The sequence below is a fragment of the Pundamilia nyererei genome, unplaced genomic scaffold, assembly GCF_000239375.1.
Source record: "Pundamilia nyererei isolate P.nyererei 1_Seehausen unplaced genomic scaffold, PunNye1.0 scaffold00068, whole genome shotgun sequence".
Taxonomy (NCBI): Eukaryota; Metazoa; Chordata; class Actinopteri; order Cichliformes; family Cichlidae; genus Pundamilia; species Pundamilia nyererei.
This window is the reverse complement of record NW_005187469.1, coordinates 2,127,734-2,146,452: the sequence shown is the minus strand read 5'-3', so window position 1 is coordinate 2,146,452 and position 18,719 is coordinate 2,127,734. Positions and strand designations below refer to the sequence as shown.

General features: G+C 40.7%; 1 protein-coding gene across 1 annotated transcript in view; it reads right to left on the bottom strand.

Moving 5' to 3' along the window:
- Positions 1–8,848: 8,848 nt before the first annotated feature.
- LOC102207982 (voltage-dependent calcium channel gamma-4 subunit) overlaps positions 8,849–18,719 on the bottom strand; it is a 12,474-nt gene continuing 2,603 nt past the window's right edge. The window contains exons 2-4 of the mRNA XM_005736292.2: positions 12,946–13,029; positions 10,330–10,470; positions 8,849–10,057 (exon numbers count right to left, since the gene is read on the bottom strand). Coding sequence (XP_005736349.1) covers positions 9,501–10,057; positions 10,330–10,470; positions 12,946–13,029 — 782 coding nt within the window. The 3' untranslated portion in view covers positions 8,849–9,500. The remainder of the gene's footprint in view (positions 10,058–10,329; positions 10,471–12,945; positions 13,030–18,719) is intronic.

Below are 18,719 nucleotides of genomic sequence, written 5' to 3'. Positions count from 1 at the left end.
ACACACACACACACACACACACACACACACACACACACACACACACACACACACACACACACGCAAATATGAGTGAAGCCTCCAGCTGACAGATCAGTGACCAGCTACACCCTTACATGTTTCCCAAAGACTTTCAAAAAAATGACAATGTCAATAATCTTACTGCAACATTTTGGATCAACTAAAGGCTTTTCAGGGAATTTTAGGGAATCCTGATTATAATGAATTACATTAGTCCAGCCTAGAAGCAGCAAATGCATTAACTAGTTTTTCAGTGTCACTTTAAGACAGGACGTTTCTAATTTTAGAGGTATTGTGCAAATGGAAGAAAGCCGCCCTACATATTTGTTTAATATGTGCATTCAAGGACATCCTGGTGAAAAACAACTCCAAGATTCCTCCCACCATTACTGGAGGTCAAGGTAATCCCATCCAGAGTAAGAATCTGGTTAGATACCATATTTCTAAGATTTTCAGGACCGAGTACAATAACCTCAGTTTTATCTGAATTAAGAAGCAGAAAGTTAGTGGCCATCCAGGTCTTTATGTCTTTAAGACATTCCTGCAGTTTAACTATTGGTGTGTGTTATCTGGCTTCATAGATAGATAGAGCTGGGTGTCATCAGCATAGCAGTGAAAATGTATACTAGGCCTTCTAATGATACAGCTTAAGAGAAGCAAGTATAATGCAAACAAAACTGGTCCTAGCACAGAACCCTGTAGAGCTCCATAATTAACCTTAGTGTGTAAAGACGACTCTCCATTTCCATTAACAAACATGCATGGGATTAGGTTAATTGGTGATTTAAAAATTCACTGTAGGTGTGAATGTGAACATGAATGGTTGTTTATCTTTATGTGTTAGCCCTGCAGCCCTGCGTCTTGTTCTGTGGGAGCTGTGTTAGGCTTCAGCACACCGCGTGACCCTGAACTGAAAAAACAGAAGAAAATGGATGGATGGATGGATGGATGGATGGATATTTAAAATTTGCTTGTGTAACACGTGTACGTATGTATGTCTGGATGCTTTACCATATAAGGAAACCAGGATGACCGTTTAACCAGTCCAGTCCAGTCTTTCCCACACCTTAATATAGTTTTAATTGATGGCACTGACATAATGACTCTTTATAGAAGAACAACAGCTGACCTCAAAGACATTAGTTGCTTCACCCTTTGACCTGACTGGAACTCAGGGAGCCCACTGGAGTTGTAGGTGTACATCCAATTCCTCAAGGGGAACTTTTCTGGCTCTTCAAATATCTTCCAAGGGAAATCATCTCATTTTGTGGACTAATTGGACAGAGCTTGAACCATCAAATCCCACTGATTGTAATCACAGAGGTCACAAGGTTACATTGATTGCGGTTTATTGTGACTGCTTCTCATTTGCAGGGATAAACCCCCGACGTTATGGACAGAGGAGACATTGATCATTTTCAGGAAAAGCTTAATCACTCTGTGGTCATCTTTGCTCTCATCTTACCAAAATCAGTCACGTTTGTCTTTACAAGGTAGAGATATCTGGATAGAGCCAGTCTATGTTTAGATTTCAATACCAGTGGGATCTTATTTGTGAACACTGTAAATGTGTGAAGCCAAGTGTAAAACCATAAGGAATTCATAATCTGGTGGTGTCGTAATTGAGAAGCACTGTAATGATTCTCAGAGGAAGAGGATCCACGTGCAACAGACAGCTTTTTTATTTCTCTGTTTTGTGCATCTTTTACCGTCCTTCACAAAACCTGGAAATCCTTCTTAAATCACCATCTTGCAGGATGTATCACTTTCTAAAACACATCTGGAGGAGAGAGGAGTGAGGAGAGAGAAGGAGGCTCACCAGAGGAGCTGGAATCAAGGATGTGAGGGCATATCTTTTGTAGAAGTGCTTTCCCTGTGACTCAAAGGCGAGACACACAGCTGGAATATAGCAAGCAAAGTACTCTAAAGATAAGTGTTCCTTTGGATTTGGTTGTTTCAGTTGTTTTAGTTAGTTCAGATGATCAAACCTTTCTCCCACCATTTTTGTGATCTCTGTACCGCTATTCATATTTGATTTGCATATTTTTAAAATGAGGGCTTTGAAGGATTGATGCTTCATTTTGCTAAATGCCTGCTACCTCAAATCCTCTCCCTTATGTATTTTGTTCCTCTCCTCTCCTCACATGTCATTTGTTGGTTTCTCCTGTTGTATTTCACCTGGTTGGGCTTTTCACTTGGCTTTAAAATAAAGTTCCTGACTATATCTCAATATGAATAGTGACAACAGAAAATAAAAGCCATTCACATTTGAAACAAAATCATGCTTACCTTATTTCTGAGGAGGTTTTCTATATTCTTCATTTTGACAAACCACCAGTCTAAAAAGAAGTGAATGCTTAAACTATTTGACAGGGTAGCTGGTGGCATAATACTAAAAACAACACTGCATAAATGATGATCTCATAATTAAAAGAACAGAGCGTGTAATCATGGGTAAAGGTTAAGATGATTATCAATCATTATTGTATGTGAGAGGGCTATTGTTATAATTTGTAATAATTAGTTATGCCCTCCTTCACCCATTGCAAATTACACTGGCCAAGATTTTGTAAGACCAAAATCTAAGACTCATTTAGTCAGAAACTGCAGTTACCAGATGTCTTTCAGTTTGTATTGAAACCTAGCTGTCTCCTCAACTTGCTGCCAGATTGTTAATCCGCTGATGTGGTTGTGTATACACCAAAGAAAATTCAGCAAGACCAGACTTTCTTTGCTTTAGCTGGCTCAACAAAACCTAAAACCCCAGTGGAAGATAACAATAGCAGTTATTAATTTTCTGTGTTAAGCCTGGATTGCTGCTTTCAGAATCACATATAAATGGATATTTCACTCATCAGTGACTCTTTTTCCACAGAAAATGATCCTCGGGACTACTGCTTACACCAATCAGATACATTATTAAGTAATGATGATAAAATAATTATAACAATATGTAAAAATATAACTCTTCTTTACTGGAAGGGACACAGTTGGGGAGCAGTTAGGGCTGTCCGTTTGTGGTTTACCGCTATGGCAACTCTTGGATCAATAAACCATTTATTTTTCTCTCTGCATGTATCAAACCTCATCTTCTTTTGTTAATGAAATCAGGCCTGAAGCTCTATCACTGTCGGCTTCTGCACCGAACTTGAGCTGGACTACCTTGTTACATGTGATATAAGGCATCTGAAACAACCAAGACCCGCTCGACTTGCCATGGAATCAAGAAAGGGTAAGCACACTGAAAGGTTTTGTCACCAGTAATGAACTTAATCCAGCTGAGAAAATGATGTAAAGCAAAGACGCATATATTATATGCATTTTACTTTATTTTCTCTTCTGACATGAGTTTAATAAAACGCACTCTTTATGTGTATGCTTTGCAGTAGCATACATTATAGATCATTATTTTTATTTTGGTAAAATTCAAAGGCCTCAAATGGGACAACATCAAAGTTGTATTTAGACAACAGATACTTAACTGTGACAATAACGTAAAAGAAAATAGTTGCCACCTCAGCCAGCTTCATTCTCACCTCTGTGATGACTGATGGTCCCTTGGTGCTCTAATTTTAAAGTCAGCACTAAAACTGGTGCCTGAATAACAGTTCCCTTGTGAATAGCTTTCCCACAGTGTCTGACTTAATCAAAAGGTTACTTTGGTATTAGCAACAGCGTTGCATTAATGCTTGCTTATTGTCAGCTGCTTTTCTGCAGACTGTAATATAATTGGATATGTTACGCTACACCATTATGATCTGGTTTTTGATGTGTCATAGCTGCTTAAAGGGGTTAAACTCCAACTGCTGCTGGCTAAATCCGGTCTTAGTGCAGTGACAGATGCCGTCCTAATGGCTGCCCGTGGCTCCTGGATTGACAGTGTGGCACAGGGAGTGAGGAATCGTGCCCCCTGCTAGGAATAATGTCAGCTATTTTAAATTTTCAAAAAGAAATCGGGAGGAACCAGAGAGATGTGATCAAGCAGAGGAAATCATATCTGAGTTTCACTTTCGTTCTGTAGCCTCACAACACATTCTGTGCTAATAAACAATAGGAAGATGACATATTACAAAACTAGTCACATCCTATGCTTTGTTAATGGGTTTTCCTTGTGAAGGCCACCTCTGAGTTTGAGTTCCTGTATGTCTGCCTCTCCACTTTCCTAACTGTGTCCACCTGTGCCTCGTTTCCAGTGTAGCCTTGTCTTTCCCTTTGCTCTGTCAGATCATCTGCTTCTCTGTTTGTTCCCCTTGTGGGGCCCGATGACAGCTGGGCTATTCTCCAAATGGATGGACGGATGTTCCCTGTGCTCCATGGCCTTTTTAGCTTTATTGCCATTAAATTTTGTTTGCCTAACCTACCTGATCCTGGATTTGTATTTATATCTTCATTTTTAAATTGTATTATTTATTTATTTTTTTTTTTTTTTTTTTGCCTGTCCCATTTGGATCTTTAGGCATCAGAATTGTTGTCTGAAATCCAAGAAAGATGCTACGCGGATTTACTTTACCAAGTGGATCATCATGGCCTTGCCATATTGGTCCATTTGATTGACCTTTATTATAATTATGTATTTATTTTATTTGATTTTTGGTTGTTACAGATTAGACTGGAGGATAGGACAAGGAGAAAGGATGAAAGAAAGAGAGGGAGAGAAAGAAAAATAGAGGGGAGAAGAGATGGTGAGAAAGGGGGAAAGAAAAAAAAAAGAAAAACAAACAAAACACCTGGATCACCTGTATGGAGATAAAAAGAAAGAAAGAAGAGAAAACAAACAAAAAAGAACAACATAATAAATACAACACCATCACAATAAACTAGCTAACAGTAGATAACAGTAGATACTAAATATTAAATGTTATTGTGCAGTACGTAAGATCGGCAGCACACATTGTGCTTTGAGGTAGCAGCCAAGAAAGGTGTAGTTTGTGTCTGTGAACCTGTGTGGATCAACACGCTTGTATTTAAAAGGTTTCTCCAAGTAACGATCTGCTAGGGAGTGTGGGGAGCCATAGCCCCGTCCCCCAGGGCATGAAGCAGGTATGGAGGAGATCCAGGCCCCAGAGTACGAGGACCCAAGGAGGACCACGGGCAACCGTGCCACCCTCCTGGGAAGAGCTGAGTAGAGCCCCAAACGAGAGGTCACCCAGCAGCCACGGAGCAGAGGCCAGAGGGGGTTGCAGTGACGTGCCCGCGGGCTCTGCCGGCAGCCAGCTGTGTCAGAGAGGACCGAGCCTCAGGCCCAGAGGCAAGAGGCCTGAGGGCACCCCACCCCCCGGAAGGGGCCCAGCCGGGCCACAGGCGCCAGGCCTCGCCAATCGGCCACCAGGAATGAGCCGGTACATACATGAGCGCCCAGCCCCAGACGCCAGGAACCACCAACACACCAACGTCTGAGGGCATCAGCCACCGGCAGGGAGTGTGGTGAGGGGAGGTAGGCCTTCATACCTCGGAGAGCCTGAGATGTTCCCAGAGAGGTGGAGTCTAAGACCGAACCTGACATATAGACACAGACGAACAGGCGCACGCAGACACAAACGTGCATTCCCACCCCCATATACACAAACAAATACTCGGCACTCACCCGACGTGGAGACAGACACAAATAGACACTGTACACACATTCACACTCACCAAACATACTCTATATCCCAGGTCCAGGTACACCTGCCCCCAGAGGGGCAAACCGTACCTAGACCCAGGAGATGATATTTATATCTTCAAGCCAACAACATGGTGTATGAGGCTGACCTTGTAGCAGTACCATGTTACAGCGCACAAAAATGATTTTTCTTTGTGCAGTCCCTTAAGTCAAAGCAATAAATATTGTCGGTTGATTAACTTTATATATCCAGTTTAGATTTGGAATTAGGACAATTATAGCTCACACACTTGTTTACCTGGTAAAATAAAGTGTTGCTGTTGTAAAACCTTTGCTATGGCATTTGTGTGCGTGTTTTTTCATACAAAGATAGATAAAGTATGAGCTGTTGTCCCCTGCTGTCCAAAGACAGGACCAGACTTTAAATCCTGAAATCTTATTCTATCCTTCCTGAACAGCAAGATACTACTGCTAACAAGCATGTTGGCTAGTCCTGCGACTGCATGGAGAGGTGACCCTGCCATTTTCCTCTCAATTACTGGAGAAGAATTTGATGGCGCCCAACAGGAAGGGGTGGGGGTAGAGAGAGGGGGGCATAGCTTTTTTATGGATGAAAATATCAGTGGGGGCTCATGGCATTCATAGGGCTTAACAGCTTGGGTGATGGCTGGGAGAGAGGGGTGAAAGATGAATTGCTCAAATTCAGGGCTGGGATGGAAACCGGGTCATCAGAGCAGTTCAGCATAATAAAGATACATCACACACAAGCAGGATGGAAAATAAGTCTATTGTAATTCAAGGCATACCCTTGTCCACTTCAGTGACTTGAATGACAACGATAGCGGGGAGAGCAGGGACTTTACAGCGACTATACAGGCTCTCCTCTCATGGATCGGTAGCCTTAAACACACAGTGCAACCACTGTGACACCGATTTCCGAAAACCAACAACCAAATTAAACCGATTCCAGCTTCTGCTAAAAATACCCAACAGGGAAGCAAACCATGACACGGAAGCCTGACAAGCATGATGTACTATACCAAGAATGAGTAATTTGAACTTATACTAGCCCTTCCCGCACACACACACACATACAAAACACCCACTTTACTCCAGCTCTTGTTTGGAGACAGGGGGACAAGCTTTTCAAAGTCTGGATGAGCATTTATGAGCCTGTTAGTTCAGTCAAGCATTAAGTTGGCTGATGCCGATTTCCTTTAACACCCTGTGGTTGGCCGCCTGTCTTTCATGCAGCTTCATAGTAGAACATAACAGGCCTATCAGCCCTGCGTCATTACCTACTTCTACGAGGAAAAGCAAAGGCTATGAAAAATAACGGCATGCTGTCTCTTCAGACTGAGTCTCAGCTCATATTTTGCATTAAACCAAATGTGAAGACAGCTGAAAGTTGAGTTTTAGAATTTGTCTCCCTGGTGGATGAGCTTGACAAATTTGCATGGGGGTGGCCATGCTTACTAAGTTAATTATATCCCGTTGACACACACACACATACAAAATGTGCTCATATATAGTAGTCAAATTATCCCATAAGGAAGTCACAATTTAAATGGGAGATTGCAGTGTTAAAAACTCTCCATATATTTGTGTTAGCTAATGTTACCATCTAATGCTAGCAAGCTTGTTTAGCAAGCTGTATTCATGTCCAGTTTAATGCAGATGTGCATATACTTGCTTATTATATGGCAGCGATATGGCAGCCTCGCTTCTGTCAGTCTGCCCCAGGGCAGCTGTGGCTACAACCGTAGCTTGCCTCCACCAGTGTGTGAATGCGAGAGTGAATGAATAGTGGCATTGTAAAGCACTTTGGGTGCCTTGAAAAGCGCTATATAAATCCAATCCATTATTATTATTATTATTATTAGTGGTTATTAAATGGCTAATAAAAAAAAGGATTTCACCCCAAAAAGAAGCAAATACTGGGTGGAAACAGACATTTTAATGACTCTAGTGAAATCTAGCAGACAACAATTGTTGTAGCTGCTTTTGAAGGAACAGATATCAATGAAAGAGGTTCAAAGAACGCCCAAACTCTAGGGTCCAGGTGGGTTATAAAGTAATCCACTCTATCCATTAGTGGTTTAGACACTCACCTAACACATGAAAGATCACCAGATTGAGACTGGGATTGGTTGCATCAGGTATAAAAATCTGCCAAATCAGACATGCCACAGACACAGTGCATGTAAATATAAGGAAGTCACTGAGAGACGCTAGCTAGCTAGTTCAATAGCACCAACGTCTATTGTGGTATTAGTTTGAAGAGAAATCTTTTTTGGGAAATTGCTTTGAGCATAATTAATAACTTTAATCCAAAACATTTAAGAGCATGAATGGATCTGTGGTTAACTGTAGTCATCATTGCTATAATAATGCCAAATCTATACAGTTAGACTATACAAAACAAAGTCACATTATTACATCCTCACACAAAAATCTTTATTGTTGTTTTTTGTTTTTTTGTTTTGAAAACCATAACTTCCCCAACAGCTGATTTTGATATGGATCAGTAATAATACAGAAATACTTAAATATGAGAGTGTATTTTTTGGAGCGTGATCAAAACTCTGTACCAGACAGCCCTCCCATAAAACCTTCCCCAACACAAAGAAAGTAAAGGCAGAAGCAGGAGTCCTGTTAGAGAACAGCAACACAAAGAGCATGATATAACCTATGCCTTTAAACACGCCAGCTGTAACAGTCTGTCTGGCTTAGGAAAGGAACTCATTTGTTCTGTACATCGTCCCTGAGCGAATGGAGAACAAACTACACAGGCAGTCTGTACCTATAAACACTGACACATTACACAGCATACTGGATGTACTGACATTAATATGTGCCTTGTCGCTTTTAATATACAGTATATATACAGAGATCCATATTCATAGCACAATTACGCCATGGTGTGGTAGGCGTGTTTGAGATCCATAACACACTCACACACACACACACACACACAACCCCGTCCAGCGATCTTAGTGAGGACCTTCATTGACATAATGCTTTCCCCAGCCCCTTACGCTAACCATTAAAAATGAATGCCTAACCCTAACCCTAAACCTAACCATAACCTAATTGTAACCCTGACACTAAAACATTTTGAGCCTCAAAAAGGCCTTCAAACTTGTGTGGACCGGGTTGTGTGTCCTCACAAGTGACTGTGGTTCTCACAAGAATAGTAGAATGCAGATTTCGGTCCTCACAAAGATAGCTAGACAGGAACACACACACACACACACACACATACGGCAACACATATTTATGACATGACTCATGTACATGGTAAAGGTTATTAAGACGCAATAAAAGTATTCAAATGGGCTTTGAAAGGCTTAAAACTATAAAAGATGTACAGATTGAGTTAGCACCATTTGTGTTAAGGTACAAACAAATACAATACGATTATATTCTGATAACAAACGGTTACATAGATCACTTTTGGAAACAAGTTTGGCGGGTTATTTTCATCTTAATCAAAAGAATTCCTTTTCTGAGACTAAAGGTTCAAGGCAACGTCATAAATGACTACCTTTACAGAATACAAGGACGGGCACATTTCTTTCTGTAAGAGCAGAATATTCCTTCCAGATTTTAAGCATTATATTTTTCAAAAACCAAACTCTTCAAATATTGCTACAAAATTGTGGCAGCCACAATCATTAAAAGCCATTTTTCTCTCTCACCCATTGAAATACTGGTGTTTTTCTATCACAGAGGGACGTAAGAAAAGCAACTCTAAATTCGGACCTTTCATTGCTGCCGCTGCCAAAAACAGTCCTGGCGAGAAAATACGCTTTTCTCATCAACTGTAAACATCTAATGTGTACCATCAAGTTTATTGTTGGATACACTCCTGACCTCATACTGGAGTGGTTCTCCTGTTTCCTCCATCCTTGACATCTTTCTGGAAGCAGTTGTGGACTTGTAAAAACCTGGAGTCCCGCTCTGGGCTGTAGGGCCCTGCAGTACCACTTCCACCCTTCAAAGGGTCCCTGCTCAGGGAATAAAGGGATATACCGCCTACTGGCAAATTCAGCCCCAGCCCTGGTCCCCCCCCAATTCCTCCGCCAATCTTCATTCCCACTGGGGAGGGCTCACGGGATGGGTCACTGGACCTGGAACTGGAACGCGATCGCCTCCGCCTGTAGCGGTAACTTGGTATGCGAGAGTACGGCGAAGAGGATGAGGTGGTTTTGATGAAGTCACGTTTGGATCGGGAGCGCGTCTCTTTGTTTTTCTCAATATAAATGTTGACTGCAAGAACGCCCACTGACTCTGCTACAATGAAGGAGAGGGCACCGAAGTAGAAAGACCAACCATAGCTGTACTGGTTCTTCTTGTCCTCGTCTTTCTTGTCACTCGGGTCGCCGGCATTGCTGGAGATGTAGACGATGATGCCAATGATATTGCTCAGGCCTGAAGAGAGGATAAATGAGAGAAGGAATGCTGTTGTAGGAAAGGTCAAAACTGAGACTCTACATGTAAAGAAAATCAGTGTTTTTGCCATTGTCCTTTTGTGAGTGTGAGAAAGGTGCACTCTAATGACTTAAGACATTTTTGAAGTGCACTGTATCTCAGAATAAAACCTGACCTTTTCCTTCTTTCACTTTCTTGCACTACACACGATCTATTTGTTGTCACCCTGGTTTTGATTCTTTATCTGTGGTACGCTGTCTGATTCGTCCTACCTGCAGCTACAAACAGGATGCCTGCACTGAGCAGGATGTTGTTCTTGTTGCTGTAGATGCGTCCAATTCCAACACACAGGCCACCCAACATCAGCAGGATGGTGCTGAGAATTGGAAACAGGCTTGATGCACGAACTATACCTGTTTAGACGAGAGAGACAGAGAGTGTGAAAATGTCTTGTCAGCACAATTGAGAATATAATGCAAACTACTTCAAAAAGAGAAGATAACCACTGTAAAGTGGAGCACAGGTGAAAAATATATACCCCCCAATATTAGATTATATTACATACTGGCACACAGACATTATGTCTAATGGGTAGGAGAACTAACTAAAAAAGGACAACTACTACTGAAAGAAATACCATTAGCTTCACAGGTGTTTGATCCTAGACTACAGATACTACAGACCCAACTATCATACAGAGAAAACAGAGAAAACCCAAGCAATCAGATGACCCCCTCTGAGCAAGTGCTTTGGCGACAGTGGTAAGGAAATACTCCCTTTTAACAGGAAGAAACCTCTGGCAGAACCAGGCTCAGAGGGGGACAGCCATTTGTCACGATCATTCAGGGGTGGGCGGAGGGAGACAGGACAAAAAAACACTTTGTGGAAGAGAGTCAGAGATGAATAATAACTAGGGATTAAATGCAGAGTGGTGCATAAAGACAGGGAGTAAAAAGGTGAGTGGAAAAGAAAGTGCATCATGGGAACCACCAGCAGCCTAGATAGAAGCAGCATGACTAAGGCTCACGTTATCCAGCACTCACTATAAACTTCATGAAAAAGGAAAGTTTTAAGCCTAATCTTGAAAGTACAGAGTGTCTGTCTCCCGAATCCAAACAGGAAGCTGGTTGTGCAGAACATGGGCCTGCAGGCCGAAGGCTCTGCCTCCTATTCTACAACTTCCTGTTTAAAAGATGTCAATCACTATGTTTCTCATCCTTTGTTGACCTTCTTTAACTTTTAGTGTCCCTCACTTTGTCAGACAGGTTCCAACTGAGAAAGGGATTTTTTTTGATTAAACACTGGTGAAGGCTAGTGAAAATGAACTCAGCTTTCCAACAAATGTTCAATAATCTTCTAGGGTCCATACAACCTGTGTGCAGGCTAAAAGTGATGAAAAGAATGATTGACTGACAATGACCTTATGTGGCTTCATGGCTAAAATCTACGGTGTGCAGCTACCAAGGAGTGCTGACAAGTTTAGTTTTCCACTAAAAAGTAATTCACTCATATTTCCAAGGTCCTTACTAAAACAGTTCAGCTAATCCATCACCATCTCATCAGTTAGAATCATTTTTTAATTTTTTACTTTTCACCATTTCATTATTGCTTTAGTGAGCACCACATGAGGACTTAGCGGAACTGCTAACAGTAACAGTGGTTGTTGCCAAGGCCTCTGTTTTGTCTTGTCTTCTTTAGTCTGCTGTCTCTCTCTCTCTCTCTGCTTTGAGTGAGTGCAAGATTACTTACAGGTGCATAGAGTCTGAACAAAGCCCCACTGACTGTAGCTGCTGAAGTTACCTTTAAATGCTCACTGCTTAACACCAGAACATTGTCTGTGCTTCAGCAATCCTTTTTGGTTGATTGCAGTCTCACTTGCCAACCCAAGCCCAAGCCTTTAACACATTTTCTAGTCCAAAACTACAAATCCAAGTCTAACCCACAGGCTAGGCAGTTATACTGTAAGTTTTTATTTTTTACAGTTACTGCAGTACAGCACCACACATTAGTAAAATAACTGGAATCGTTTATTCGCCTTGTTTTATCATCAGAATTTAAACCGATACAATTTATCTTTTTCCTGCAAAATATAGAAATATAGTAATTTCTCTTTCTAAATGGTTTCAGTTAGCATATAGGCAAAAATTGTGATGGGTATGTTTAAAATAAAAAACTGTTTAATACTTGAATTGATGTCCAACACTTAAATGCCACTAGAGGGAATTTGTGAGCAGCCCAAAAGGTGAAGAAACGGCAGTAGGTGACACGCCCTGCCAAACAAGCATCATTACTCTTCCACGAGTGAAACAAATGAAGTGAAATAATGTCCAGTGGTTCAGCGCATAAAGGTTTTTTACAGATACACAGTCCAGCTAGCATATTCAGCTGCCTTTAAAAAAAAAAACATAACCAAGTGATTCCAGAATAAATTTTTCTTGAGCTTATTGAAATTCATATTGTGGACAACACACGAAATGGTAACAGTTGCCTTGAGGCACAGAGCTGATCTGAAACCTGAAACATAAATAAATATTCAGTAAAATGATTAAATGCTCTGTAATTTTCAGTGCATCTGTTTGTTTATTTATTTTTAACAAGGGTATTAAGCAAAAGGCCAAGGCCAAATATGAAATCTGCTCTCATGTGGCCAAAGTCTGGCCTGTTTTGGACGGGCCTTATTACTCGGCACATAACACACTTCATTATCTCCATTGCTCCAATTGCTGTCATGACATCAAGCTTTTTATGGGAAAGGGATAGACACGCCATAAGACATTAAGTAGCCTGGTAATAACTCTATCACATTCAAGAAAAAAAAGAAGGAAAGAGAAGGGAGAGAGGGATTAAGTGTTGGAGTGTTTGAAGATGAAGCGGTTGCAGTGACTTACGTAAGATGTACTCTGAGCTGTCTGTATCGTAGTCGTTATCCTCTGGAAAATGATTGATCCGAAAACAGCTTCCTTTGTTGATACCTGTGCAAAAGCCAAAAACACACTGAGTGTGAATGTGAATGTGACTTATGGCAGAAAGAGTCTGTGCAGGTTCGAAACTACAAAAATTAAAACAGCAATCTGGGTCTTCATGTTGAAAGTTAACACGAGAAGCTCAGAGATAAAAGGAGCCACACATCGACCGTTCACTTGATCAGCATGCAACTTTTATGAACCTGAGACAAATATGTTGCAGAAAGCTAAAGTCTATTCTCAGCAAAGTATATCTAACCGGGAGCAGACATGTCCTGTTTTCACACATAACCATGTCAAATACCATTTGAGGGCAGACCACTGTGGATCTGAGATTCTGAAGTTCCCAAGCCCTCGGGCACCTTCTATTCACCCAAGCTCTTCACTGAGAAAATCTTCCCTCCACTTTTAAGAGAATAAAACATTGGAGCATTATGAATATTGAAAGGTTAGACTTTGAATTTAAAGTCTGGCTCTTGAATTTCCTGCCTGAACTTATATATTAGAATTTATTAGAACTTAAATCAAATACACACAGTATCTTAATCCAAGAAATCAAACCATGCCTGTCGATTGTCAGCCCTGTCCCGTTTAATTCTGTAGATTTCAAATTGCTAATGTGAATAAATGTGGAAGAGTCATCCAACATGCCAATATTACACTACAATTAAGGGGAAGAGATGAAGTACTGATATTCTATCCTAGTCCACATGCAGTAGATTCTTGAACTCAGGCATAAGCAATCAAGTGACATCTACCTTGTAGAACATGGGTGCATGTAAACAGTCCATAAGGAAGAGCAGCTGTTTTAGAGGGAGATGTTTCTAATCACTATTTATAATCCAAAAAGTCTGTCACTATTCAACATCAATTTTCCTTCACTTTGCCTGGCAGGGTGACAAAGTCAATAAGATGCTATGCCAGTTGCTTGCTGTCATAGCCAATGAATCTGATCGCGATGGCGTCTTCCCCAAGAGCTCTGTAAAGGATGGAGGATTGTCTTTCTTCCCTTCAAGTTGCAAATTTGTTATGACAGTCTTATTCCAGCATCCATGGCAGAATTGTTTAATGAGATGTTTTTCAGTTTTACAGGCACGAATGTCTCATCTTTTGACAACAATTCAATGTGAACTGTAGTCACTGGAAGTAGGCATAGGGGCTTCCACTGGGCCTGTGGAGTGTAGTTAAGAATTCAGCAACGAATTCTTTTCTGCCTTGAACACTGGCCAAGTCCGAGTCAAAATACTGTGAGCAAAGAAGTCGGCGTGGCTTCAGGAGTCAGATCTGTTGATCACATCAGCTTAAAGGGACAGCAAGCTTTCAAGAATACACCCAGTGACATCCACTGACAGACCAGAATCACCAGGAAGTAATTCACTGTGAGCTTCTCATTAGTTTTCATCAGCTTCATCGCTGTTTTTTCCCCTCATTGCTAAGCATCAATGTCTTTGACAACTCTTTGCATTTCAGGTGTTTTTTTTTTTTAAATCAGTCTTAACTCTTTAAACCTCTTCAAATACTTATGAATTTCCTCATCTGTCTTTGTATTTGTATCACCACTAACAACTAAATAACTAATAATCATAGAAAGTTGCATCCACCTCTAACTGTAACACTCCAAACCTTATGTGCAATCATTATGTACATTTTATAATATGTAAAATACCTCATGTGAGGTGCACTTTTCGTTACATTACATAGACATACACATACACATAGCCTCTAAATAAATGCACCATTAAGTGCCAAACTCACTATAATTTACTATAATACATCAGTTAATCAGTTAATTGTGTTTAAATATTGTACTTTGTATTCCTATCCTGTATTTATATTGTATTGTATTGATATTATTTAAGCCTTTTTTCTTGTACCATATGAGGGAGTATTGTCTTAATTTCAATACACTTGCATGATGACGATGAAGAGTCTTGAATCTTGAATCTGGAATGAGGTGCCTTTGATTTGCAGGCACTCATTAACTGTTACTGAACCTTACAATATCATAGACCAGCGTATGGAAATCTCCACCAGGTAGCTTTGAAGCCGGTTTTCTGCATCTACAATCTGTTATTCAGTGCATTCAAATGCACTGTTGCAAATACTGGGAACAGGATTTCCACTAATGTTTGAGCATTTGTTATTAGTTTGGTCAGGAGTGAGTTGAGGGTTAAAAATCAAAATCAGCACGAACACTGGCTGATTAGCTGCAATCACTGGCTGCTTCTTCTATGCCCAAGTGGCTTTACGCATCCTCAAGCTAGATCACGTTTCTATGATCGACAGCTCATTCAGATGGTTCATACATTTTTGGGATGGAAATGTTTTATGAGGCAGGACATGCACTTAGACAACGTGACACTATGAGTGCAAAGAAAACTTCTACGTTTCACATTTAGAGCTTATGTCAGTGTTGCCACCAGCGCACGGTTTTGATGTGCAAAATTTATGATTCTTAGGGTTAATTTCTGAGACAGCTGGGAAAGAAAATTAAAGTCAGGCTGAGATAAAGTGATGAAACATCCCTAACAGCCCAGATTCAGTCTGTTGGCTCCACGCTCTTAAATTCACTCTTTCAGTCTCTTTGAACACCCATTCTGTCTTTTTCTCTCTCGCCACAATCATGTCTGAATAAGCCACTTCACTTCCATTTTCTAAAATTCTCTTTATCCACTCAGTTTTCTTTTCAATTTTTTTGTACCAAGAAAACTTGTTAAATAAGATTATTGTGTTACTCTAATGTATATTTGTTATATTTGTAAACATACTATTTTAGTGACACTGGATCAGTTTTTTGAGTGTTTAATCCAAAAGGTCTAAGGAGCAACAGGTGTAGAATATTAAAATTTCATATATAAAGTACACATATGTAGGGTTACAGTTGGATGTATAGCCCAGGAATGTTATATCAGTGTCAGAAAATTCAAAAATCAATAACATTACTATGATTATATGGCTTCTAGACTGAACATACGAGTAAAAAAATAACAACACAGCTGACAGCTAAAATGTATTATAATAAAAATGAAATAATCTACTCCACTGTGTTGCTTAATCCATTAGGAATCATTAAGAATTGATGACCTACCCTATCCTCCATTGCATGGGGAATTTTCCATTCTATTTTACTTAAATAGCCCCAAAACAGTTTCCTCAAGGCACTTTACACTGTAAGGTCAAGACTACAACAATCAGATGACCACCTCTGAGCAAGTGCTTTGGCAACAGTGGGAAGGAAAAACTAATTTTTAGCAAGAAGAAACCTTTGGCAGAACCAGGCTTAGAGAGGGGTGGTCATTTGCCACGACCAGTCAGGGGTGAGGGGAGGGAGACAGGGGAAAAAAAGCCTAGACCTATTACACAGAGGATTCCGGGTCACCTAATCCAACCCTAACTATATGCTTTATCAAAAAGGAAAGCTTTAAGCCTATTCTTAAAAGTTGAGATGTGTGTCTCCCGAATCCAAGCTGGGAGCTGGTTCCACAGAAAAAGGTCTCAACCAAAGGCTCTGCCTCCCATTCTACTTTTAAATACCCTAGGAATATCTGTGTAACACACATTTTTGGAGAAATGGGGCAGGGATAGCTCAGTAGGTAGGGTGGTGGCCCCCATGATCGGAAGGTCGGGGGTTTGAATCCACTGAACGACTACCCTGAGGTACCCCTGAGCAAGGTGCCGTCCCTACACACTGCTCCCCGGGTGCCCAATGGCTGCCCACTGCTTCACAGAGTGAATGGGTTAAATGCAGAGAAGAATTTCCCAATGGGGATTAATTAAGTATACATTATTATTAAATGTTCAGCCAGTTTGGGAATTGTTTTGTTCAGCTACAGGGGCTGTGTTTCTCAGGCCATAGTTTTAACTTCGTTAGAAATGTTTTTTTAGTGTGCTTTGCGTAACCCTGAGCCACGGTCGCCCCGTTGCTCAGGGGGTTGGGAATTGCATCTGTAACCGGAAGGTCGCCAGTTCGATCCCTGGGGTCTCTGTCCTGGTCGTTGTGTCCTTGGGCAAGACACTTTACCCTACTTGCCTACTGGTGTTGGCCAGAGGGGCCGATGGCGCGATATGGCAGCCACGCTTCTGTCAGTCTGCCCCAGGGCAGCTGTGGTTACAACTGTAGCTTGCCTCCACCAGTGTGTGAATGTGAGAGTGAATGAATAGTGGCATTGTAAAGCACTTTGGGTGCCTTGAAAAGCGCTATATAAATCCAATCCATTATTATTATAATATTCATATTTTATAATATTGTTCCTCAGCCAAACATCTGGGAGAATGAAAGTCATCTTTTCACCTGATATTTTGGTCTATCCACAGACAGTCATGGTGTCATGAATAAAATCAAAAATCAAGAATTAGGTGCAGTTTAGAGCTAATTCCAAGGTGTCCAGTCTCTGCATGTTATGCATCCAAGCTTATTCATAGCTTTGATCCATCCTGTGATCAATCCTGGCATGTTTTTAAGAGAGTTGTGAGTTCCAAATCGATAGCATACATTTCTGCCTGTTTTTTAAACTGTTGAGGCTCAGATATAAAACACTTGCATTAAAGCTGACAAAAATGTGAACGCTAACTTTTTCCCCCCAGACAGAACATTGATCTGGAATCAATAAGGGAAATGGACCTACAGACACAATCAATAATGACATTTTCTTCAATAAAATCTTACCAATATCCAACCTGAGCTCCCCCCTCTGTATGTTCACTGTGGGGACAATGCATTCACTGTGGCAGTTAGGTTAGATTTACTCCAAATATGCTCGACCTCATCTCAACAGAGTAAATTTATCTTGGTTTCAAAGAGCTCCCAGCAGCTTCTTTCTATGTTCTTTAGCACCAAATAAGTTTTTTTTTCTTGACCATAACACATTTGCCCATTTGTCTTTCACAGCGAGACTGTGCAAGTATCACAGTGTCTTTGATGTCATTTTAGGAGGACAGCTGCTGTGGGTGTGATTTTTGGTATTTTTACGTGGGTCCCGATTACTGCTGACACTGTGAATCAACAAATTATTAGCTGGTTAAAGATCTTGCGCTGTCCTTTCCTTCTGTCTCAGTCTGAATTTTTCCTTTCTCTGGTCCATTCTTTGTCCATTTTAAATATGTTCATACACTTTCACAGGTTAATAGTAAATCACAAGTGTACTCTTTTCCCCCCCAGTGATTACAGAATTTAACTTGTCAGCAGTCACAGGTGGATTCAGTTTTGCTGTATTTGGTTCATGTTGTTATTTTAGTGCATTCTTTCTAAAGTACGTTTTTGGCTATTCATAGGTGGAAGCACTCTTCTTGTCAACTTAAAAAAAAATATTAAGAAGTGATATAACTTTAAATCTTTTAACAAGTTCAGAACGGTACATTCACTGCTATGGTATAGTTGATTGTATGCATATAAATCAAACATTTGTGAAAGTAAAATAACCATATCAATATTTCATGCAACAGCAGTAACAAAATGATCAAGGGAATGTCAGGAGAAAAGAAAAGAAAAGAAAAGAAAAGAAAAGAAAAGGAAGCTCACTGGGGGAGGTATCTCCCAAGAGCCCCTGTGTCTGAGAGAGCAGGGCCCATCTTTTATTGCTCAGCATAGCTTCACCATAGCAACCTCCCCCCAGCAACCCAGAATCACATTTCTAGCTCTTCTCAGAGGACGCCTTTGACATCTTACTAATGCATTCATCAGCCAACACACACGCACACAC